Source organism: Uloborus diversus, chromosome 3, assembly GCF_026930045.1.
Source record: "Uloborus diversus isolate 005 chromosome 3, Udiv.v.3.1, whole genome shotgun sequence".
In the NCBI taxonomy this organism is placed as follows: Eukaryota; Metazoa; Arthropoda; class Arachnida; order Araneae; family Uloboridae; genus Uloborus; species Uloborus diversus.
This window is the reverse complement of record NC_072733.1, coordinates 80219100-80245456: the sequence shown is the minus strand read 5'-3', so window position 1 is coordinate 80245456 and position 26357 is coordinate 80219100. Positions and strand designations below refer to the sequence as shown.

The 26357-nt window shown below is 35.7% G+C and overlaps 2 protein-coding genes across 4 annotated transcripts in view; one reads left to right on the top strand and one right to left on the bottom strand.

The window, feature by feature from the left end:
• LOC129218121 (glycine receptor subunit alpha-2-like) overlaps window positions 1-26357 on the top strand; it is a 133557-nt gene that overhangs the window by 24030 nt on the left and 83170 nt on the right. The gene's annotated exons all lie outside the window — the stretch shown is intronic.
• Window positions 15912-16745, bottom strand: LOC129218122 (uncharacterized). The gene is made up of 3 exons (XM_054852331.1): window positions 16665-16745; window positions 16284-16575; window positions 15912-16201 (listed from the first exon to the last, which is right to left on the bottom strand). Exons 1-3 carry the CDS (start codon window positions 16743-16745, stop codon window positions 15912-15914), a joined length of 663 nt encoding a protein of 220 aa, XP_054708306.1.

The following is a 26357-nucleotide window of genomic DNA, read 5'->3' as shown; positions in this document are numbered from 1 at the left end:
CTGGTAAACAGGCAATAATTTATTATCAGAACGTTAAATAGAACATTTTTAAAATGAAAGAGCATGTGAGCATGTTCACTTTCTTTAATACACCCTGTATTTAACCTTATACGTAAAATACCAGCATAAAGCACATGAAAATTTAAAGTTACTATCTTTGAATAAAGTTTGACGCTATGATGCAAAAACATTATTAATTTTAACTCCTTAATCAGATGCAAATCACAATTTTTCTTTTAAAACTAAGAAACTATCATTAATTAACAATGGGAACATTACAGCTTTAAAAATTTTATCGGTCTCATTACGTGAAAACGTCTCAAGGGAGTATACAAGTAATCAACTTTTCTAGAACTTTTTCAATTTAATTTTCGTTAGTAATTATTCTTCTTTGTTTCTTAGACTGCATATTATTTTTGCTCATCTTTCATTTTACCTTCGCTAAAGTACTTGCTTGAAAGAACAAAATTGCCTCGAAACTTTTTTTTTTCATTTTAGTAAAAAGAAAAAACGAAAAAAAAAAGAAAGAAAAAGTTTTCTTTTCTATCTGATGAAAAGAGCTTGAATTGCTTCAAGAATGATAATAAGTAACACACAGTCAAAATCACTTTTGAAATGTACTTGAAACTGTTAACTTCTTGCTATAAACTATTTCAAAGAATATTACTCAACTCCCACTGACGCTTTCTTTTATTCATTTGACATAAGTAATAATATTCAGTTTATGTTTTCAATGTCGATCCGTTTTATACGAATGTTTGTTTTTACGGGGTACATTTTGTATACAGTCGGATCCGGACTTACGCGAGGGATGCGTTCCAAGACTCCTCGCGTAAGTTGAAATTTCGCGTTGTGGAAAAGTGTTGTGTATATGATTTTTTATTAACACACCCAATCATTTTATACTTTTTAAAACACCTTTTAAACTGTTTTAAACCATTTTTTAACTATATATTACCGTTTTTTACATAAAGAACTGAATTTTTACGTATTTTTGAAAAAGCAGCACTATTCAACATAAAATACTGTTACGATGCACAAAATCAATGGGGGAGAGAGAGAGAGAGAGACATAAAAATAAAACAGTACGATACGTACAGTATATAGTAATAACAAAGCATTGTACTGGAAGAGTGCTATACAGTATGTACAATAAGTTACATTTATAACTTAAAAACTGAAGATGATGATTTATGCTGCGCAATCTGATCGTCATTCTAATATACACTCTGTCGCAAAAAAATATATGCACCTAGAAGAATTAGAGCCACAATCATGAAGCTCAACACAAATGCAGTTTGGTAACCGGTATGCAAATGATTAAAATTTCAGCGTCAATGAAACAAAGCTAAGCGCGCTATGAGCATGTGAGTTGCACAGGTGGGAGAGTTTAAAAGCATGAGTACTTGTGCCGTAGGGCTATTCAATTGAATCTGTTGACTTCGGTAGACTGTATTGTGACTTAAGATGCTTCTAAGACGTAACCGGCAGCAGTTCTAACAGCTGACGGAGTTTGATGGGGGTCTTATAATAGGCCTTAGAAAAGCAGGTTGGTCAAACAGGAGTATCGGCCGCCACTTCGGTCTGAGTGATATGGTAGGTGCTCGGTGTTGGCAACAGTGGATCACGGATTCACAGAAGAGAGAGTCTACCGTCGCTGAGGGTAAGGATGTCCTAGGAACATAAATTAACGCGAGGATCGCGCAATCAGAAGAGCAGCCACGTCGGCACGGACAACGTCACTAGCATAGATTCACGCCACTTACCTCCTTCCAGGCATCCAGTGGTATCAAGGGAAATCATTAGGAGACGACTGGCCGAAGTTGGCTTAAGGAGCCGACGTTCATTAAGACGCTTGCCTATGGTCCCACATCACGGTCAGTGTCGACTGGATTTTTGCCGACCTCGGGCAACTTGGAGTGCAACAGACTGGAGGCGTGTGCTCTTCAGCGATGACTCCCGATTCAGTCTCAGTGTTGATGATCACCGTACACGTTTATGGAGGCGCACCGGCCAGCGTTCCGATCCGGCATTTGTTGTCGGGCTGCATACAGCCATTTCACAAGGTGTGAGAGTGTGAGGAGCGATTTCTTGAGACACACGATCACCTCTAGTTGTTCTCCAAGGCACTTTGACAGCTTGCAGATGCGTGGACAGCGTTTTAACGCCGATTGTTCTGCCCATGCTATCAAGTCGCCCAGGTGCCATTAATCAGCAGGACAATGTTCGTCCACATACTGCACGACTCTCTCAACATTGCCTTCAGGGCTATGACGTACTCCTAGGGCCTGCCAGGTCACCAGTTATTTCGCCAATAGAGCATGTCTGAGACGTGCTGGGAAGGCAACTGCAGCCATCCCGGGATACAGTGGAATTAACGACGCAGAGTTGCAAAGATTATGGCATGATCTTCCGCAGGGGGTCATAAGTGACCTAATTGATTCGATGCCACGTCATGTTTCGGCTTGTATAGCTGCCAGAGGTGACTTTACTACTTACTGATTTGTAATCTTTTGTTTGCTGTAACTGCTTAATAAAATTATCTTTTATTCTGAATTTTTAATCATCTTCTTATCTCCTTATACACTACATGCCTGCCAAGTTTCGTGAGTGTAGCTCAATTTCTTCTGGGTGCATATAATTTTTTGCGACAGAGTGTATGTTTAAATACAGTAGCTTCGCACATTTACTTTTATAACATTTACATCTATGATAACACCCCTCTTTCAGGATCTTCATATATTCTGCAATACAAGAGCGAATTCCAATTTCATATTATTTGCTTTTTGCTTAAACACTACGCTGCGAGCTACATATTAAAACTAATGTCTGGCCTTACACGGACTGCCTTTTTCTCTTGACTTTTAATTATACGTATGAAAGATTCACTCATACCTAATTGTCGCGCTACCTTTGACCCACTTTCTAGTTGTTCAAGCGTATCAAGAATTTTTACCTTTTCTTAAATTATCGTAAATTTTCGCTTTTTGTTTCCGTCTTCAAACTTTAGATGAAAGAGCGTGCCTAGGTGCCACAATATTTCATTACCTTTCATATTTAGAAAAAATAAATGAAAAATCAGGAGTGATGATAGATACACACTAATAGAGCTTTGTTTATAGTGCGGTGTGTGGGAACTTGCACAGTCAGTGACGCTGAAAGGATGAAAGTACATTCACGAAGTCAATAACAAAACCGAAACTTAGCATCACGATTCCTTTCCAAATATTTTCGTATTGAGAGCGAGAAATTCGCTTTAGCTCTAAAATTCGTTGCTCCTGAAAAACTCGCGTTATAGCCATTTCGCGTAAGTCGGATCGCGTTGTAACGGGAGCCGACTGTACTTTCAAATAAATTTCAATTACTAGCAAAAGTAAAACTAAGATAACTTTTACTATTCATCTGCTGTTAACAATCAAGTACACATGTGGCATAAAAAGTTTAGTGTCACAATGCAACCTACAATAGAACCCATTTTACATACACGTATTTAAATTAAAATAATGAAAACTGATGGTCATATTTCACACTTAGAAAGGCCGATAGTTATTGCGGAAGTAACTTTCTCTAACGACACATGTCGTTAGTAGTAAGAGCCGGGATCCACGGGGCAGAAGGAGGAAAACAACTCAACAGTCCTGAAGGGGCGTGGTCGTCCGCCATCTTGGATTTTTCTCGTAGTCTTCTACGAGGGTATTTTTAGGATGACGTCACTGATTTCTCGTAGTCTTTTACGAGGGTATTTTTAGGATGACGTCACTGATTTCTTGAAGTCTTTTACGAGGGTATTTTAGGATGACGTCATTGATTTCTTGAAGTCTCGTACGAGGGTAGGATGACGTCATCTATGACGTCATGAACGACGCCATCTTGAATCATCCGCCATCTTGTATTACGTCATTTAACATGTTTATTCATGTTTGAGCTTGAATGGTTTAATTTAATTAATTTGCTTTTTTTAATTATGTAATTAATTCGCCCAATTTATTTTATTGAAATTATTCTGAAATATTTACGATGGTAATATTCTAAAATGTTCCCCCTGGGAATTGAACCCGGGACCTTTCGCTCCGAACGAGGCTGTGCTAACCACTAGACCGGACTAAGCAGTTAGTAGGAAAGGATAATAAAGCTATAGTGCCTAGAAAGAGTAGTGTGCCGATCGGCGGGGAAAAAGTGAGGTCAGATCTGAGGAAAATCCAGGTGGCGCTGCACTCGAGTAGTACGTTATGCTCCTCAATCAGACTCGTTTTAAATCAGCGATTGCATGCTGATTTCGGAGTTTAAAAGCCCCGTTTTTCGGATTGAACTTATTTCTGCGCAAAAGACAAATTCTGTAATAAGTGCTAATTGTTACATGGGTGTTCGTTTATTTTTTGAAGCATATAAAATTACCTTATTACCTTATTATAAAACTACCTTACTTCAATGAAAATGGTAGACTATAAGGGCAAATTAATTAAATACGTAAGGGTCCCGAGGAGGAGGGGGGTTGGAAAAGCCTCTACGTACCTTACTTGGGGGGAGGGTCAAACTCATTCTTACATAATATTTTCCAAGTCGATATTTCACATTAGAAATTGCGCGGTCAAATGATTTGGCAGAGATTATGTTTCATTTGCGTCTGGAAGGTAAGAAACGTGTTAGGATAAAATGTTTTTTTATTTGTTTTACAAAGAATTTATAGTGTAAAATATAATAAAGGAGTCGCATTGCGTACGGCATGTTTTATTTGTAATTAATATTCCATCAAAAAAAAAAAAAAAACATTCAGTTTAGATTCTTTTCAGTAACTATTTCTTTACGCAAAAGGTTTAATTTAATAATGTGAATTTAATAACGATTCCAGTGATGTAACGATTCAAGATTTGTTATTTTATCATTTTGAAAACGAAATGGAGTCTTACATAAGAATGGGAGGGGGGGGATTCTTACATACCCCTACATGGGAAAGGGGGGTCAAAAATTGCCAAAATCATCCTTACGTAATTAATGAATGGCCCCTAAGTATTCAATAACAGCGCGCGTCTCTTATTCTCTACTAATAATAAAGCTGAGGCTCTCTGTCTGGATTTCTGTCCGGAATTCTGTCTGGATCCCTGTGACGCGCACAGCGCCTATACCGTTCGGCCAATTTTCATGAAATTTAGTACAAAGTTAGTTTGTAGCATTGGGGTGTGCACCTCGAAGCGATTTTTCAAAAATTCGATTTTGTTCTTTTTTTATTTTTAAATTTTAAAAACAGTTTCCGAAGCAGAATTATCATAAGATGGACGAGTAAATTACGAAATTATCCTGACGTGCAATCGTAACATGGGAAGAGCGAATGAACATTGCCAATTGGCGAGAAATTCATCATCCATTATTTGTAAATATACAGGCTAATCAAATGACATTTTAATTTTTTCCTTCGGGCAAAGTCGTGCGGGTACCGCTAGTTACAAAATAAAACTGCATCTAAATTCTTGAAGCTAATTAAAATTATCAGGGCTTTTCAGTCTGAGTCGAAGAGTCGGAGTCGCTTGAAAACCTACCGACTCCGACCTGTTTTTTTTTTTTTTTAATTTTCAAGGACTTTCCTTACATTAAAAAAATAATTGGGCCACTTGCTCCGATCACATATATAACTACATACTAATTTGCAAATAACTGCAATTGGCAAACAGCTGGCTTGATTATTTGTTGAATTTTCGGTAATACTCATCAACGTCAAACTGCTAGTTTGCTTATTTTTACAACGTTCTTTAGAACTTGTCAGCAAACGGTTTTGTTGTGGATAATTCTCGTAATAGAAGTAGTTTTTGAATCTGACGCTAACACTGTCAAAAAAAAAGTATTTATGTATCATTATCTTTTATCTCATATGTAAAATAGCGAAAGAAATGTAAAAAACTTAAAACAAATGGGGAACCTCCTCGTCCCTCTCCTTTGTCTAACATTGCTTATGATATCTTTAAAATGTTCTTATAAAAGGAAGCGCAGCTTCTGAATCTCAATAACCTTAATTAGGAAACAACATGAAAGCGTTACAATTAAAAACTCTAAAGTAGCGATCGAAAGAACATATACATGTTTTTGGGCGCAAAAAATATTTTCCCGTTGTCGATATATGGGATTTTAAAGCCTATGGGAATTTTAAGAAAAGCGAGTCTCGTTGTTCCAAATTTAGCGAGTTTCGATGTTGACAGACATCTTTCTCACGCTCTGTAGATATGGATGTCCTGCCACATGCAGAGGAGGAAATCGTCTGTGAGAAATTGGTACCTTCAATCTCTCGCCAAGTGTTTAAATTTGCCACTTTTCTTAAAATTTTGGGAGACTTAAATACATTTTATCTCGATAACGAGGGACGCGATAACAATAATAATTATTAATTTTGTACAGGATTTTAAAAAGCTGAAATTCAAGAAAAAAACTTTTATTTTAAATATAACTTACGTGCTCGTGAATTCCGTTTGTCCGAAAGTCTTATGGTCGGTCACTTACAGTTACATGAATGGGGCTTGAGTCTCCCAAGTGGCATTAAAAACAACAACAAACGGCGCCCTAAGCCATCTCGATTGATAATACATTTGCCTTAAAATATAAGTATCAAACTTTCAGAGTCAATTGTGTAATATTTTGTTTTGAATGCATCCTTGTCTTTGTGTCTACAAATTGATAGACAACTAATGTATTACCCTTCAGTTATTTCTTCGCATCTTTAAAAAAGCGATTTTTTTTTCTTTTCGACTGACGATTTTTATTTATCTGTTTAAGCCTCGTGATAATAAACTGCACAACATTTTTTTGCGTTAATTCATTTTGATGTTGTAAACAATCAACTTTTGGGATTTTTGCTGGATTGATGAAACTAATCATATCCAAAATGCTATCACAATGCAATTCATTGATGCTGAAACAATGAGTAAATTCCATTGCAACTTTTACGATTGGATGCAGCAACGCAAGCATCAACTGCTAATTTTTGCTTTGCTGTTAACTGTAAAGGTTTCGAAAGTTTCGCCTTATTCTTAATTTCCTTAACTTTTAATTTGTTTGATAAATCCATCGATTTTTTTTTCAGACGGTAAGTTACTTGATGCATATTTTTAATTTTTTTCACAACCATACTTCTTTATAAATTTGCTATATTTCTTTTGTTTTTCAGAGCTCTCTGTGTCAACAAATATTTACGTTTCTTTTTACAAACATTACAACTTAATTTTTCACTCAATACAAAACCTTGACATTTACAGTGTCTTAAAGATGAACCATCAGCAAAATATTCAGTTCGTTTCATTACAGGCAACACAAATTTGAATTCCTCTGATGTACCCATCCCATTGCACACGATTCTAGCGTCAACGTCAATAAAAAGTTTTCTGACATCCGATACTGATTTAAGAACAGGATAATCTACTTTTACACCTTTGACTAAAATAGTAGCATTGATTTGTAAATTTTCTTTTACTTCGATAATGATCTTTTTATCGTTAATATTATTTTCCACAAAATATTCATTATATACAAAAACTACAATATTTGGAGATTTTTGAAATTTCATACAAACCCAATATTCGTTAGGCAAATTAATATGCACAATTTCATTTATAATAGATTTATATGTGGTTATTTCAGTTTCATCTGCGGAAAGATCAAGTTTTATTTTTTTCAAACAGGGAACATTTTTCTTAACTGCATAATTCCTGATGGACCTTTGCTTTGGTATTTTTTTAGTAAAGTATGTTGGCAGATTTGGGAAAATTGTCGGAATCGCCTCATCTTTCAAAAAAGGTTTTCCTCGAGGAATCAAAACTTCCTCACCATTTATAATATGCTTATAATGCGTTTCAATAAAATATTTTTCGAAATGCAGAGCACAAATTGAGCAATACTTATCAAAAACTTTATCTAACTTGGGAATTAACGAGTTCCCCTTCTTTAGTTTTTCTTCATCTGCTGGAGCTTTAAAAAGCGAAACTTTTTCTTTGCATGTTTTGTATCCACTTTTGCACCCTGGTACGAAACAAGATGAAGCTTTATTTCTTCTAATATTAAACTTTGATGCTTCCAATAAAAGCCTTAAACGCTGTTTCATGAAATATTCACGAAATAAAGATAAAAAAGAGAAACGCGGAACTAAATTGTCACAAAATCCCGCGTCTGCTAATGTAAACACCGCGAAATTGAACGTACACCTCGACCCCACTGCCCTCTAGCGGTTTTCATACATTTTGTCTTCAAGAATCGAAGGGGAAAAAGCGCCGATCGGCACACTATTCTTTCTAGGCACTATAATAAAGCTTTAAATGGATAACATTCAGCTGTGGCGCCATCTATCGGAGGCTAGGGCCATGACAGAAAGCTTAACTGAAAGTGAACTAAATTGAGTAGATTTGCTGGTGGCGCCATGTAATGATAATGAAAGATAAAACTGCTTAATTGCGAATCTAGTTTTTAAGAGTTGTTTTGGAAGGAAAAAAAATGTATGTGGAAATATTTTGGAAAATAATTTAAATAAAATTCGTTCAACGATGGTGGCGCCATCTATCGGAATCTGTGTGACTTTTTTTGTGGGTTTTGTTTTATTTTATTTATTTATTTATTTTGGTTGAAAAAAAAATTAAATGTTTCTGGTGGGATTTGATCCTGGGGCATAAAGTTTCCACAGTCGGCGGTTTTGCTGACACGCAAGACCGCTCGTCTGTGGAAACTTACGAAGAACAAACGATTTAAAGGTTATATACAAGCACAGCTGACTATCCCCCAAAGCATTTATTTGCATTAAATTCGATGATGAAAAATCAAGAGTAGTTTATTCAATTTTAACTATAAGGAGTATGATGAAAGCAACGACTCAAATTTTTTTGTGAAAAATGAGTTATTAATGAGTTTTTTGAAAAAGGAGTAAATTTTTACTGTTACTTGTCTGAGCATCTTTTTTTATTGTAACAAAGTATAGAGAACGTTGTGAGTTTCTGGTATGCTTATAATATAGTCGTATAAAAAGAGGTGCCCAAACATTTTTACCTCATTGTATCGATATGAACTTTAACGTACGGATTGATCATAATCGTTGCTGTGATGGACAAGGTTCTGAATCCTCTGTATCGGGATCCTCAAGTTCCAGGAAGTTTTGGAGGTGTGAATGCTTTACATCGTGCTTTAAAGGGATGCGTGAAGACAAAGGAGATCAAAAAATGGTTGCAGACCAAGGACTCGTACACTTTGCACAAGCCTATCAGACACAAGTTCCAGAGAAATCGAGTCATCGTAGGAAGTATAAACGAGCAGTTTCAATATGATTTGGTCGACATGCAGTCCCTGGCAGATACCAATGATGGTTACAAATATTTACTTACTTGCCTGGATATTCTATCAAAATATGCATGGGTTGTACCGCTAAAAAGTAAGAAAAGTGATGAAATCGTATCCGCTTTTGAAATTATATTTTCAGAACGAACACCGAAAATAATGCAGACAGATGCAGGTAAAGAATTTACAAACAATCAAGTGCAAAAATACCTGAAAAAGAAAAATGTACTCTTTTTTACAACAAACAATTCAACAAAAGCATCGGTCGTTGAGCGTTTTAATCGTACACTTAAGACAAAAATGTGGAAGTATTTTACAGAAATGAATACAAAACTCTACATTGATGTGATTGATAAACTGGTTTACAGTTACAATAATACGTGGCATCGAAGCATAAAAATGAAGCCTTCTTCAGTTAACATAGATAATCAAGATATTGCTTGGAAAAATCTTTACGGAGATCTTGAAACCTCTTCAAGGCATGGAAGTAAATCTTCACTTAAAGAAGGAGACACCGTAAGAATAAGTAAAGAAAAATTGCGATTTGAGAAAGGATATGAGCAGAATTGGACGAGAGAAATATTCACGATCCATAAAGTATTACCCAGAAATCCCGTAGTGTATAAATTAAAAGATCTCATTGGCGAAGTGTTAGAGGGGACGTTTTATTCACAAGAGCTTCAGAAAATAACAGATTCTGGATATTATCCCATTGAGAAGGTCTTAAAAACAAGACGGCGATTAGGAAAGACGGAATATTTTGTTCAGTTTCAAGGCTATCCTGAAAAATTCAATGCATGGGTGAATGATGTGAAATGGATATAAAACAGTGCTGTACTTACCTCTTTCATTCAGTCGCAAACATGTCTTTCTATGTGACGCTTATCAGTGACAGCTCTAGTCGCTTCTTCCCTGAGAATAAAACTTCTCATTTTATTACACAGCTTCCCTCAAGTATTCATTTGAGCCATCATGAATGGGAAGTAGGTTTAACAGATGTTATATATCCTCATTCTTGGTATAACATCAGGTCGGACAATAATTTATTTGGATTTGATTTAGGCGATGGATTGGTACAAGGGCGGCGAATACCTCCTGGTTGTTATGAAACAGTCCCAGATCTCTTGAAAGCTATGATTTTAACGACATTCAAAAATAAATTAGAATTTCACTATCATCCTGTAACAAAACGAGTGACAATCAAAACAAAAGAAGGTGGTAAAGTCATTCTTCACACAGGCATAGCAGAACTTTTAGGTTTTCATGCCGGAGAATATAATGGAACGGTACAGAGTCCTTTTATAGCCGATCCAGCAGCTTCCTTTCCCGTCATGTATATGTATTGCGATCTCGTAGAGCCACAAATCGTGGGTGATGTCAAAGCTCCTCTGTTAAAAATTATCAAAGTAGAAGGAAGAGATGGTGAAATGGTTAATGTTCATTATACGAGACCTCCTACTTGCCCGTCATGCGACAACATTTTCAAACAATTGAAATAGATTTGCGTCTACACTCTGGCGAATTCGTTCCTTTTGAACGAGGCATGGCATACATCGTGCTGCATTTTCGCATGAAACAAATTGTATAAATACTGCATGACATTAACGTACATTGTCATTTGTGTACAAAACGTGAATCATGCTTGTTCCTTACACTTGCTGTCCGAAAAATTTTGAAGACTATTATGTCGGACAAACCGGAAACGGTATGCTCTTTTATCAAGGACTGTCTCTGCAAAAGGGACACGGCCTTGGTGGTTTCTTCGCAAAACTTTTCCGCACTGCACTGCCTTTCCTGAGAAGTGGAGTTAAAACAATCGGAAAAGAGGCTTTACGAACTGGAGCCATGATCGCTAATGATGTATTAGCTGGTGAGAAATTAGAAAACTCAGCTAAAACAAGAGGCAAAGAAGTTGGAAAATTGTTAGCTAAGAAAGCTCTTAAAAAGGCGGATGAGATGATTGGCCACGGAAGGTTTAAAAGGAAGCGCAAAGCTTATAAACCAGTCATTCGAGCCAAAGTCAAGAAAGCTAAAGGACGTGATAGTTTTGACTCCTAGTCAGAATGGCTTATTTGTTAAAAGATTCTCCTGAATGTGCTAAATCTGAACTCAATTTATTTACTTTACCACCCACGCAAACAGTTATCGAAAGAGGTCAGTGGATAGAATTTCACCCAGTTGCAAATGTGTCTGACGGTAGCCCAATAGAATTTAACATTTCTGGGACCGGTGACGATTATTTAGACTTGTCACAGAATCTCTTATTTGTTAAAGTTAAAATTGTGAACGGAAATGGAACTCTATTAACTAAAGAAAATGTGGGTCCCGTCAATTTATTTTTACATGCCTTGTTTTCCCAGGTAGATGTTAGCTTGAATGAAAAATTAATCTCTTCGAGCAATAATACGTATCCATACAGAGCAATTATTGAAAAATTATTAAACCATGGATATGAAGCAAAAACGTCACAGCTGTCTTCTGAATTGTTTTTTAAGGACACTGCAGGTCAAATGAATAACTATGATTCGACTGACGGCAATAAGACCCTTAACGAAGGATTTATTAAAAGAGCAAATATGTTTCGACTCAGTTCTACAGTGGATATGATAGGACGCCTACATGTTGACATATTTCATCAAGATCGACTCATGCTTAATATGGTAGATATGAAATTTAATCTTATTCGAAGCAAGCCAGAGTTTTGCTTGTTGGGAGATGGTAACTTTAAAGTAGTCCTGGAGCAGGCATTGATGTTTGTACGCAAAGTTCGAGTCAGCCCTGGTGTAGTGTTGGGGCACGCTAAAAGCTTAGAGAAGACAACAGCAAAGTATCCTATTAAGAGAGTACTCTGTAAAGTATACTCCATTCCTAGAGGAAACATGAGTTTTGTGCAAGACAACATCTTTACTGGACAAATGCCAAAGCGCTTGGTTGTAGCCTATGTTGACAACGATGCTTTTAATGGAAGCTATAAAAAGACACCATTTGAATTCAAACATTTTCATATTAATTTCATTGGAGTTTACATCGACGGACAACCGATGCCTCATAATCCATTGCAGCCTGATTTTACCAATAAAAACTATATTCGTGCATTTAACAATTTATTTTGCACTTCAGAAGATCGAGGACTTTATTTGTCAAGAGAAGAATTTCCCGACGGCTACTGCTTATTTCATTTTGATCTGTCCCCTGACCTCTGTGATGGAGTTCATTTAAATCTCGTTCGACACAGTAATTTAAGACTGGACCTTAAATTTAAAGTGCCTCTACCTCAAACCATTTCCTTATTAGTGTATGCCGAATTTGAAAATTTGATTGAAATCAACAAAGCTAGAAATATCTTGTACGATTTTGGTAACTAATGAATTCTTTAGATATTCGCAGAGTATTGCTTCGTCATCGCTATGCGTCGTGATACTTTGTCGGAGTATTTCCTTGTGATAAGATTCCTTGCATTACATCATTTCCTGCTGCAATAGTTGTTAATACTGATAAGCATACTGAGCCAGGAACTCACTGGGTTGCCCTGTTTATAGAGAACCCTCAAACTGTAGATTTTTCGACTCGTATGGTTTGTCTCCTCAAGCCTATGGTCATCATATTACAAGATTTGTGAAGAAATATGAACATGTAAAATGGAATCAAGTACCTCTTCAAAGTTTGACTTCAAATGTATGTGGACAATATTGTATTTACTATCTAACCAAGAGATGTCAAGGTTTATGTATGGATATCATTGTGAAAAATTTATTTCAGAAAATCAGTGATTTTCAATTGTATCAATATGTTAAAAAGAAATTTGGTGTAAATATGATTTTTAAAAAAATAATAAATGTTTTTTTCATTTTTAATTCAGAGTTTTGTTTTACTGTGTTGATCCTTTTCTGTCATCAAACAATTTTTTTTTCTACAAAGCAATAACTTTTTTTTAGTAATAATGTATATGTACCAAATTTTTGATTATTTTTACAATTTTTTTTAAAATTTATTATTTTTATTTTTCTATATTTTTTTTCCAACTGATATTTTTTTTTTACTAGCAGATCTTTTTTTTTTGTCAATAAACTTTCCTTTAATTCTTTGCATTTGACTAAAAGTAAATTTTTTTGTGACTTTTTTTTCATCTAATGGTAATTCTCTGTTTTCTAATTTAAAAAAAACAGTGAAAAGGGTTTCAAATCACACAATAAAGATACTAAGTTTTTATTTTTAACTCACATTTATTAAAACACAATACAAGAAAATACAAATAATTTTTCCAGGCATATGGCTTTGCATACATATTCTTCTGTCGATCAACAATGGGCTTGGTTACAGTTGGTTTTGCATATAGCATCCTCCGTCTTTTAACAACAGGCTTCGTAACATTTTTCTTCAAATACTTGTTCTGAATAAACTCGGAAGGAAAATTTACATCTTCTAATACATTCAAAAATGTTTCATGTCCAACTGGTGTCCCTTTTCTAGAACGCAGTAAAAAAGTGACCAAATCCGTAATATTTGAGTTCGGTATGGTTTCCCCGCGCACTAGAAACTCGTTTTCATTATTCCACGAAACAGTTGATTGGTTGTTCTTGAGAAACTCTAAAATCTTCAGCGCTTGCTTTTTCCCTTTCTGTGGTGCTGTTTCCAAAATGTCTTTCAGAACATCAGGAGGACCTCTTTCTTCGACCATTTCAGATTCCAAGGGTTTTGTAGAAGGAAATTTTACGAATTTTTGCAAAATTTGCAAGTACAACACACGTTTTTCTTCGTCACCCAGGTCGCGGTGAAGTAAAATGGCGTTCATATCTTTATCTAGTGTTGATAAATGATCCGTAGCAAAGTGTTGCGTTTGATCCTCGGGTAACAACACGTATTTTTTTGCATTATCCATGGATGAGAGACGTTAAAACAGATAGTGCTGCAGGTATTAAAATACTTAGGAAACCGTCTCCTTTTTGTACGAGGATGCGTCGTTTTGGGGGGAATTTTTGCTGGGAGGGGGACTTTTTGCTGCGCTAACAGTCGCAGAGTCCTTTTATATGGTCTCAGTTTTTTCAAACGTTGTTTACTGAATGGGATGTTGCCGCATAATAAATTCTTACAGCATTCACATAGTGCTTTTATAACAGTATTGGGAGCTTTTCTCAACAGCGAAGTACGAAGTTTGCTGTTTTTTAAAAGCCGGAGCTGCTCTAAATTTTGTTGCGCAAAAGATGACATTCTGCTTTCAAATGACGTATTTGGTGGTGTGTGCTGTTTATTTATAGAAAATTGGCGTATGCAGCCGCTTTTGCCAAAGCACAGTGCTTAAAGTAAGGGCGATGCACAGAACAAGAAACATAACTGCTTTCTAATTCATGAAATTTAGGGCAACCAACATCGTTTAAATCCAATACTTTTTTTCCAGATAACTTTTCAAAAAATTTACATTTCTCCAAACCTTTAACGTATATGTCAGTAAACGAAATGAACATCATAGTCAAAATGTGTCGTAGAGCTTTGTAAGGTAACTCGCCGCTTTCCCAAGACAATCCATGTAAATTTCGGATTATCCAAGAATAACTTTTCTGTTTTCTGTATGATAATTCTTCCCAGGGTCGAGGAGGTAAGAAGGACCAACGGCCATGATAATTGTGATTCACAGAGTAAAATGCAAGCTCCTTAATAACATAGCTATGTGGAGCTAATTGAAAGCCCTCAAAATCAACTACAACAGCAGACATGTTTCCTCTTCCTGTTTCTACACCAGAAATGACTAACGAGGCTCGTACGTGTAATTTATATCTCCGGCAAAAATTCCTGTGCGCATGCGTAAACGGTCATGAGTTTCGGGTCTAAAGTCTAGAAAAAGGTATCCGTACGCGGGACTTGTGGCATCTCTAGGATTTTTGTACAGCACTAAATAATGGGAGTTTAAGTTAATTGTTCTCATTTCCGTGCTTTTATAAAAAATATTTTGAACAATGAATATGCAGCTAATATTTCTATGGTGACTTCCTTTTGTAAAAAGTTTGGTCAACCGTGAATCGTTTCCTAGTTCTGACATTAAATCATCAATCACAATAACACTGTCTCTTACTGTATTTAAATAAGAGGGTAACCCTTCTACAAATTCAATATTTTTCATTTTATTAAACAAGGGTTGATAGACTCCATAGCAGTAAATAATCTTTTGAGGCTGAGACTTGAACATGTTTTCTTCGATTAGACGCTTTACGAAAACGGTTTTGCCAGAGCCAGTGGGGCCTGAAATCATACACGTGGAAGGATGTTTCAAGTACGGGAACTCCATTTTGAATGATTATCTCACACGTATACAAAACTTTTTATACCTTTAATAAAAGAAAAAAATACCACCTTATATAGGAATCCAGTTGGCTCTGAAAAAAGAAAAGTTTGCCCATAATGGGTCTTTTTTTCTGTGTGGCCGTGAAAAGGGCCATTGTTTTTTAATGGTTCTGAAGAGAACCTTTTTTCTATATATGGTCTTGTAAAAGACTTTTTGCAATATAAGCATTCCAATTCATGTTAATTTGGGGTGGCCCTGAAAAGGGCCTTTTTTTTCTTTGCTCTAAAGAGAACGATTTTTTTTCTTTTGCCTTTCTTCTTAAAGATGAGAGATAAGTTCAGTATCCGTATGGAAGAGTGGATAGGTCAGAGGGTACAATGACTCGTTTATCATAGACCATTCGGTATAATTTTGTCTCTTTCTTGTTAATAACTTTGCAGCGTTTAGGCTCACGGGTTATCTTGGTTGGATTTGTGATGACTACTCCTTCGTCATCCATGCTCCGTACTAGGGTTTTCATGGAATGGAAGTTCAATACTTGACAATTTCGAAAGTTTAAGGTAAACCCCCTCACCTTACAGCACGTTTTACCTCTAGATGTTTCATACGCGTAATTCTTTGGTCCGCCTGAAAAACAGAAGGCAAATGAAAAAAATAAGATTCAGAAAAAAAAAGTATGAAAAAATGAATTATCAATAATAATACTTACCAGACACAAATGTAGTAATCGTGTCCCCATTTAATTCGTCGGTGAATTCTCCTAAAAAATTGCCTATAGAGGGATCATTTAAACCGTTACTTGCATAAATGATGGAATCAGTGTCGTGATAGAGCACCGATCTGCCCAACTTATCCATTTCCTGGTAAAGTTTGAGTCGCGCCCAGGCCGTGGTGAAGGCAGCGATGAAGATGTTGGTTGAAATGTCTTGCGAGACGAACTTCTCCGAGGTATCCCACTGCAGAGCTGCAATTTCTTCCTTCGGGAAAAATACATCCTTGATCTGAAATGTGCGAAAAAGATATGCCATTTACATAGAAAAACAAATATGTATAACTTTCCAAAAAACATACTTCAAGCTTAAAAACTTACATTTTTCGTTGAATCTGCAAGCATTTTATTTAACTCAGGAAGCGAAGTAACATACGTCAGCTGCGTCTTATTCGTATTCATGCCCCATCTGTATATTCAAAGATATATGATTATTATTAGATAATGTAGTTTCCCAAAAATGACATAGATAAAAAAATAAAAAGTAAAGTAAATAAATATGCTTACCGTCCCCAGAAACTGTTAAGTGCCAATTTGGCAACTTGTCGACGACCAGGGTTTTTCTCAATACTGGCTGCATCTAATGATATTCCTTCCCTTTGCCTGTACTGTGAAATGTATTCTGCTTTGTCTAGATCGGTTACACATTCCGCGGGCCAACCGCTGCTCTCTTGTTTTATTTTCAAAAAGATGTCAATGTAAGACCTAAAAAGAGAATCTGACTTCTTTTTGAAATCGTACACCTCGTAGATCTACATGGAAAAAAAATTAATTAGTACTTTTTTTCTAAATCAATACCAAAAGAGAAGGACATGAAAGAGAAGATAATACTTACATGTGTCACTCGGTAGCCTTTCCTGACAGCCAGTTTCACCTCTTCAGTGACCCATGTGCCAACCAAGGCTCTTTCGTCCTCAGTATGAGTGCACGGCGATTGCTGCAGCGTTTCAGCACATGTCTTACATAACGGGAACATCAACTTCCCTTGTGTCCGAAACGGTAGTACTGGAAGGTATAACTCACGGGGTGCAACAACCCTGCATTTAACTATCCCGAAGTACTGTTCTATGTCCCCAAACCCTTCGGTGATTATATCTGGATGGCCTATTGGGTACTGACAGTATTTGTTAACCTAAATAAAAAATAAATAAAAAGGAAATTATAGATTTTTTTTCGATGAAAAAATTGATAAAACATTAAAAAGGATAAATAAAATATAAATTTCTCACCCATGGATATAAAGACGTGAAATCAATATATTTGGCCTCTCCTTCGTAGTATAAGCGAATTGCGTTAGTACGACCTCCAAAAGACGAATCCCGAGGGTTCAATCGATCCTGCATGAAGTGAGAAGTAAGAAAAACACTTGGAGTTCAGAACACTCTTTCTTCATTTTTCAAAAAAGTGTGTTCCCACATTTCAACCACTTCTAGTCCAAGAGCTCTCAATTTCGCAGTTGTTTCCTCAGTTTTCGCTCGGAGAACTGTCATGCTGACTCCTGTAAACGGATGCAAAGCATCTCGATCATAACAGATCTCACATCCATGATAGAAACAACCCTGTAAGTAAAAAAAGTATTTTAAAATCATTTCTTAAAGACATAGTTAGTTAAAAAAAAAGAAAAGTACTTACATGATATTGATACACAGTTTTCGTTGCTTCGCAAAAACCATCTACAGATATTCCGGCTATTTGTTTTTCTCCTTTAGCATTCAACGCGTGCTGTATTTGCTGTCCTGTGGTTTCGGACACGAAATCCAACCATCGTATGCTATCCGCACTAAAGTTGGTGCTATTGATGTATCCATTGACTGGCACCATTGCTATCGTGTTTGGACGAATATGGTTGTTTCGATAAGCAGCCATACAACACGATGCTATGGTTACATAGCTGAAAATGATAACAAGTAAATGTCAGCATATTTTGAACTCTGAAAACATTAAAAGAATATTTTGAATAATATTTGCAAAAGAAAAAACACATACCAAAATGGATCCACTTGTGCGATTTTTAAAAATTCTTCTCTAAACATGTTGCAGCACCTTCGAAGAATATCTACGTCAAACCTTTTAAATTAAGAAAAAAAATTAAAATCATTAAAAATATGCAAATAAAATAAAATAAATACATGTAAAGAATAACAAGTACCTGCAATATGCTAACATCTCTTCTTGAAAATCAAACTTGTCCATTTCTTGTTCTTTATACCATTTCAAAAAACTATCTTTCGCTGCCGGCGACATCGAATCAGGGCAAAAATACCTTAATTCTGGAAGTGAACCCACATAGCTCTGGTTTTCTCGAGTGTTAAAAGTATGGGGGAAATAGCCCTTTTTCAACTCCTCAAGCCCGAAACATTCAGGCAACTTCGCTAGAGCCATAGGAAGGAAGTTAAAAGAGTCTATGATGCGGATGTTTAAGTTCGGGTGAGTTATTGCCATTAGCTTGGATCCGTTAGGGATGACAGTTGGAGCAGTGCCTTGTTCTAGTAGCCAAGATAGAATGAAATGCCCATCAAACCTAGTAAAAATAATTAAATGAATAAAAACATGTCGTATAACGTTAAAATGAAATGTTAAGAAATATAGAGACGCATTAAACTACAACCAAAATAAAAATTGCACTTACCCTTTCATGTTATGCGCTATTCCTGTATATCCTTTGTGCTCAGGACTAAAGAACCATGAACAAAAGTCCGAACAGGCTGCGTAGCCCTTAAACACTTTTTCCCTTCCATCAGCATACTCTGCTACTGCAAAGTTAACGACATGTTCACCGGATGATTGATCCATTTCGAAATCGAAGTAGATCAACCGATCAGATGATTTCTTAGGGGGAATCGTGCGAAGGTAACATAAATGGTCAGCGGAATTCACGTAGTTTTTACAGGAAGGACAACTGACCGTTCCACATTTGTGTGCCTCTCTAGCACACTCCCGCCTTCTGATTATTTTGCAACATTTGGAGCATTGAAATATCTAGAAAAGAAACAAACTATTTTATAGCATCGATAGAAAAAAAAATGCAAAGGTTAATAAAAACTATGACTTACCTTATCACAAATGGAGTATTGTTGCTTTCCTTTCTTTTCTTTATGCGCAGTGTAGCACTCATCTGATTGGCACAGCCGTTCACAGTTTGAACAGCGTTTTGGTTGTTGGGGAGTACAGCCTACTCTGAAACAAATCCGGCAAGCATTAGGGTATGCATGCATCTCAATGTGATCATACGGTTTCTCACAAGTTTCGCAATAAAAATTGCTTGCATAGAATCCTTTTAAACTTTTAATTACATCAAAGTGCTTGTTGTGTAACCAAAGGTTGACTCTTTGTTCCCTGTAGGGTCCTTTATAAGATACCTGAAAGTTTGAAAACACAATAAATATGCAAAAAGATAAATTTTTACATATTCTCACAAAGAAAAAATGATTGAAAAAAGAACTAACCTTGTTCAGATTGTCTGTAGAAATCACGACAATTTGGATATCCAAATGCTTTTCAAATTTCGCTACTTCTGCGTAGGTGCATGGCCCAATAGGCACACCAGCAGCAACATACAGCTCCCGTGCCCTATTCTGCAATGTGGATCGTCGACGATTTCTCAGAACATCAACCAGTTTCGTGTCTTTATGCAAATGAGCCAATGCAAACACAATGCTCATTGCACAGCATGTTCCTTCTTCGACCATTGGAATACTTAAAATAGACTGCTTTCGTAAGCGGTCCACCTCGTGATTGATGACTTTGCATCTGCGGCCGGCTCCTACATCTCTTCGCAATGTCACTATGTCCACAAAAAAGGTCGAGTCGAGCATTATTTGGTCCTTGGACTGTAGCACTTTGAGTACTGCAGCAAGTAAAATCTCCAAAGTCAGTTCGGAGACAGGCATTAGCCTCGTTGATATTGGCCTATCCAGCCCATCTGCCTGGATACAGAAACGGATCAAGTCCGATGGTTTCAATCCTTCCGTTGATCTTTCAATCAACAACCGGAACAGCTCCCGCACGGATTCCCTATCTGCAGCCAAGGGATTGTTCTGGAGTTCTGTAGGCAGTTGATCTGTATCCACTCTCGCTCGAAATACCACTTGATTCGCATTGTATTTTTTATTCTCTCTTCGAGAATGCACATCCAATCGTAACGCATTTTCCAACTATAAAGAAAAATAAAAAATAAATATCTATGACATTATAATAAGAAAAATGAAAACAAAGTAAAGGCATAAGTTCTTACATTGTGATAGCCATTTTCTTCGTCTTCGACGAAAGCAGCGCCTGAATGAGGCTGGTCGGGATTAGTCTGTAAAAAAGAAGCAATGATTAAGGAAAACAGAAAAAAGGAGCTATTAAATACAAATTATAAATGAAAAATCAGAACACATTAATATTTTTCAAAAAATAAAATACCTCAAAACCTGAGCCCACTTGGTAATAAAGCGGCAGTTCGTGAAATATTTGCGAAGCTTCAGCAAAAGACTGAGTGCCTTCTCCAATTACCTAAAATAAAATATCATAACATTCATTAACTCCGTCAAATGTTTAAAATAATAAAAATAAAGTTTAAATAAATATAACTTCTTACATCGTTGTCATCAACTTCGTAAAACTCTTGAGTCGGTTCTCCTATCAACTGTAAAATAGAAATAAGTTGTAAAATAAACAAACTCTACGAAGAAAGCAAATAAACTCAAATATAAATTCTAAAGCTAAAAGTATTTATAAATAAATTCATTGACAATTAGAAATTTTCAAATATTTACGTCGTCGTCAGAATCCCTTAATTCTTCAGCATACTGCAAAGAGAAAATAAAAATTAATGAACTCTCCTGAATATCCTTATAGTTAGAATAAAATGAATATGACAAATTTACTTACATTGCTAGAAACTTCATCCAGTTTTCTCTTATTTCCAAATGGCATTATGAATGCTCTACAGAGGGCAAGCAAAAAAGCCAACAAACTGTAGCTCAAAATAAACGTCAACTGAGATAGCCAACTGCGAGAAGTGGTATTTATGTGGTCTAAACTATGACGTATGTGATGTCGTCAACAGGAAAACTCACCAATCCCACGAAAGGGAATGACATGACGTCAACAAGAAACAATCAGCGCCCTCTAACACAGTCATATTGCACAGGGATTCAAATCCTGTTCGTTCTTGTCTAAAACAGAGCCTACGCAATAGAGCGGAACTTGAGATGACACAGTATGAGTTCATTCGTTCGCTCTACATGTTTATGCAAATCTGGGAGCGACTTCAAATAAGCAATGAATGCTTTAAATTTTATTGACTTTGACTCGCATAGATAAAATGAAATATGTTCAAAAAATGAACGAAAAAACATACAGTTTCACTGTTTTCTTCTTTTAAACACATTTACAAACTTTTTTTTTTCAATTGATAAATTGTAATTCGAATGTTTTTTTTTTCTTGTTTTTTTTTCACAAGCATTGTTTTAATTGAAATATATTTTTTAACTTAGAGTTCTTCTTAGATTTTTTTTAAAACTTTTTAAAAATATCTATTAAATAATTTTGTAAAAATACTGTAAGACAATAAAAACACAAATTTATTCTAAGCAATGACATTTTATTTGGATACTAATTATTTACATTCATAAATATTTTTTCTTTTTTTTTTACAATCATTTTCTAGCAAATGTTATTCAAAATATTCGAATGCATCCGCAGGACATAGCTTTTCTCGGGCTGATCTTAAAACTTTATTTAATTGAACTTGTTTTAAAAATTGTTCTGTTGCATACATAGTAGGTTTCAAGTTCAAGAAACGTTGTTCTTCCCATAGCTTTTCTTTAAATGAATGAGCGATATCCTCAATTTCTATCGTAAATGCTAGAGTGTTAAAATCTTCCACTCTATTTCCCCATAGTTCTTCAGCCAGTACTTCAGGTTGCTTCAAGCCTTTCTCTTTCATCATTTCGCTTAGGATGGATTCTAGCACATTGAGAAGGTACAGTTCACCTAAATTTCTATCTAACGTTGCAGGCAAATTTGATTTTGAAATCTTCTCATCAGCAATAGAGAAGTAGGCATTGAACAGGTTCATGGCTGTGAAGACATGATCCAAAAGGGCATTTGCAATAGGATTGTATTGACGGATCATTTCACCCCACTGCTCTGCAGACAGTGTGAGAGATCGGGAGTTCGATTTCTCTGTTTGTGCTAGACGAGTAAACTTGAGTCTCGCAAAATCGGAGCTCTCGATGGTCAGTTCATGTTCAAATAATGTATGCAGTTCCCTGTCTGTTTGAGGCACGATTTTTCTTCCAAGGATATCGGAAACCCACCAGGGTCTCAGAGTTATGCCTTCGGTCGTAGGGTAAAACTTCTCCCCGTGTTTCTGAAACTTCCTTACATGAAGACTAACAGTTGACTTGTAAGTAGCTGCATACACGAAAACATCCTCACCCATGGGAAACAATCCTTTCGGTATGTTTTTCTCCATAAAAGGTATCCCAGTTTCTTCATTTTTTGAAGATTTAGCTGTTCTCAGCGGTTCTTCGCCTTTTCGTTTCAGACTGTTCGAGTTCATCGTGAAATAAAATTGTAGATCTTAGCTCAAGCGCTGTGCGAAGGAAACTGATGTCTGGTGTGAGCTGGAGATCTTATATGCTTGCTGAAATGATCTCTGATTGGTCAAGTTTTCTGTGACGTAATTGATGACGTATATAACTATTGCTTAAGCATGTAGCAAAATCTTTTGTTCGACATAAAACATGTTAGAACGTGTAGGAACGACACCAGACGTCATTAAACTGTTCTTTGACAGAAAAAACATTCAAGTCTTTCATAAATAACGTACACATACCGAAGTCGCCATAGCATGGTTGGTAAAGCGTGCGCCAATCATCTATGGTTACTTTATGCATTAGGGTCTCAGGTTCGAATCGCACCAGAAACATTTTTATTTTCAACCAAAATAAATAGATAAATAAAGTAAAATGAAAATATAAAGTCATAAAAAATCCGATAGGTGGCGCCACCATCGTTGAACCAATTTTATTTAAATTAGTTTCCATAATGTTTCCACATACATTTTTTTTCCTTCCAAAACAACTCTTAAAAACTAGATTCGCAATTAAGCATTTTATCATTCATTATCACTAGACGGCGCCACCAGCAAATCTACTCAATTTAGTTCACTTTCAGTTAAGCTTTCTGTCATGGCCCTAGCCTTCGATAGATGGCGCCACAGCTGAATGTTGTCCATGTAAAGCTTTATTATTCTTCCCTGCTAACTGCTTAGTCCGGTCTAGTGGTTAGCGCATCCTCGTTTGGAGCGAAAGGTCCCGGGTTCAATTCCCAGGGAGAGCATTTTAGAATATTACCCTCGTAAATATTTCAGAATAATTTCAATAAAATAAATTAATTAAAAAAAACAAATTAATTAAATTAAACCATTCAAGCTCAGACATGAATAAACATGTTAAATGACGTAATACAAGATGGCGGATGATTCAAGATGGCGTCGTTCATGACGTCATAGATGACGTCATCCTACCCTCGTAAGAGACTTCAAGAAATCAGTGACGTCATCCTGAAATACCCTCGTAAAAGACGACAAGAAATCAGTGACGTCATCCTAAAAATACCCTCGTAAAAGACTACAAGAAATCAGTGACGTCATCCTAAAAATACCCTCGTAGAAGACTACGAGAAAAATCCAAGATGGTGGACGACCACGCCCCTTCAGGACTGTTGAATTGTTTTCCTCCTTCTGCCCCGCGGATCCCGGCTCTTACTACTGTCGTTTCACAGAATTTTTTTTTCTTTTAAAGTGAAACTTCTTTTACTTTTAAATTTTGATCAGAAAATTTTTGAGTGACGAAAAGTCGCACATGCGCTTTTCTCGTTTTCTTTCTTTCTCAGTGTCCGTGGTTGCGTGTACTGCATGAAGTACAACTCATGGTTATCAACAGAGCATCCGTGTTGAAACACGTATGTATAATCATCGCTTTCGAGTACTGTTTAGTGTTCTCGTTGTTTATAATCTATTTTCTTCTCTAAAATATACAATTTTCTTGCGAAAATGCTTGAAATGTTAGTGCTGGGACTCGACCCGTGGTCCGATGGGTTTCAAGCTTAGTACTCTACCAACTGAGCCATTGTGATTGTCAGTCAGGTTGCATTGTGCGGCAATATTAGTGTGTTTACGAAAACGACAATTTCTCTTCTTGAGAACGAAGAAGATGATGCACAGTGACACATAAGCATATTATTTTTTGTAAATAAATGAATGATAAACACAATCTATATTATTCAAAAATGATTGATGATTAATTAAAATGTTCTCTCGTAATACAAAAATTTCATTTCATTTCTGTCTTTTTGACACACATTGTTTTTTTTTTAAGTTTCTTGTTTAAAGAACCGAGTGAAGCGTTGTCGCTTGGGTAGCGAGCAGGGGCGGTGCCCTCTAGTTCAGATAATAAAAGCTTACTATTTTGTTTAAAATCATTCATAAAGTAGAAAAATTATTTACTAGCGTTAATTTAAAGTTTGATCTATTTATATTAGCAAAAATTACTCTCATTAAATTTCTCAAGGTGTATTTTAAAGTGCACTTCAAGCACTTTTTTCATTTATTTAGAAAATAAAGCATTCAAAACTGAACCTTCTTACAAGCCTGATAGCAGAAAACTATTTTTTTCCTTCATTAGGGCCTATTATGAATTGTATTACAAATTCAGTAAATGTTGAGGGAAAAAAAGTCTCATAACAAAGTAACTGGGCAGAAAATTCCTTCAAATTAAGTGTTTCTTTGTTTGGAAACATTGATCGCAGTATTAATTAGGGTAATGCCACTTAATATGAAGAAATCTTTTATGTGATCACTACAAATCATTCTTTAAATAGGTTAATGGATTAAGATGAAGTGCTCAATTGTTTTCAGCTTAAGTTTATTCCGTTTCTCACTGCTCACCCCTTGAACTTAAGAAGTCCTTATTTGATATCACAATGGATTAATATCAATGTCTAGAAATAAATTTTATGTTAAATACTAACATTAAATACACGAATGGGGAAAGGTGAGTTACCCACCATAATATGGAAGTTAATTAAGAAATGTTTGCACTGGAAAAAAAAAAAAAAAACTTTTTTAATTTTCCAATTCAATAAAGCAAGGAGTCATTTACTGTGACATAATTTTCACGAAGTGGTTTTTAAGGGAATCACATGCACTAATTGAAATCTCCATAACAAATTTCTGATTATTTCGTTGTCACATTTAATTTTCCTCTCTACGGTTAACGGAATTCCGTTTTACATATTCCTGTTTTCTCTTCTTTCGAATTGCGCGAAGAGTCGTATTTGTCCGTTTTTGGTGTATTTTTTTTTTCTTTTCTTTTTTTTTTTCATTTATTGTTAAAATGACAAAAACTAAGTGACCGAAGAAACTGTTTCCTCCTTTTTTCTTCCTCATATAAAGTTAAATAAGTATTGTATTCACGAAATAGTTTCCACTCAATCGGTACCGAATTTAACCATTTTTTATTTGTTTTATGTTTGAAAGACAGCTGGTTAAAGCGCCATTAAATTAATGTGTTCAAAGTTTGATAATAAAACTGTTGATAATCATGGAAAGTCAATTTCAGTTTCTCTGATAATGTTTTTATGTGTTCGGGGAGTTGCGAGTGCTACAAAAACGCGCGTGACTCTCTGCAATAAATTGTGAGTTTATGTTAGGGAAAAAGTAATAAGTGTTACAATTTTGTATCAAATATTCGTATTTGGTGTACATTTATGTCAAAATATGAAAGGGTTCAGTTAGCACACATGGCTTATTTTGAAACAAAAATTGAATTCGTTTTAATGCTTTGTGATTTGAGCATACCGTGGTGGACAAAAAAAACCGCATCGTTCACAAATATGTAATGTGTTTTTTATCATGAATCACACTGAGCGATGGCAGGCAATTGTTGGAAATGTGTGAACGATCCTTTACAATTCGTCACCTATTAGAGAATAACAGTAGTATAGATCATTAGATTG

Excerpts from the sequence above, each read along its gene's own strand:
- LOC129218122 (XM_054852331.1), bottom strand. The coding sequence starts at position 16,745 with ATGAATACGAATAAGACGCAGCTGACGTATGTTACTTCGCTTCCTGAG. Across the intron at positions 16,576-16,664 it reads TTGCAGATTCAACGAAAAAT|ATCAAGGATGTATTTTTCCC; the intron begins GTAAGTTTTTAA and ends CGCACATTTCAG. Across the intron at positions 16,202-16,283 it reads GATTACTACATTTGTGTCTG|GCGGACCAAAGAATTACGCG; the intron begins GTAAGTATTATT and ends TCTGTTTTTCAG.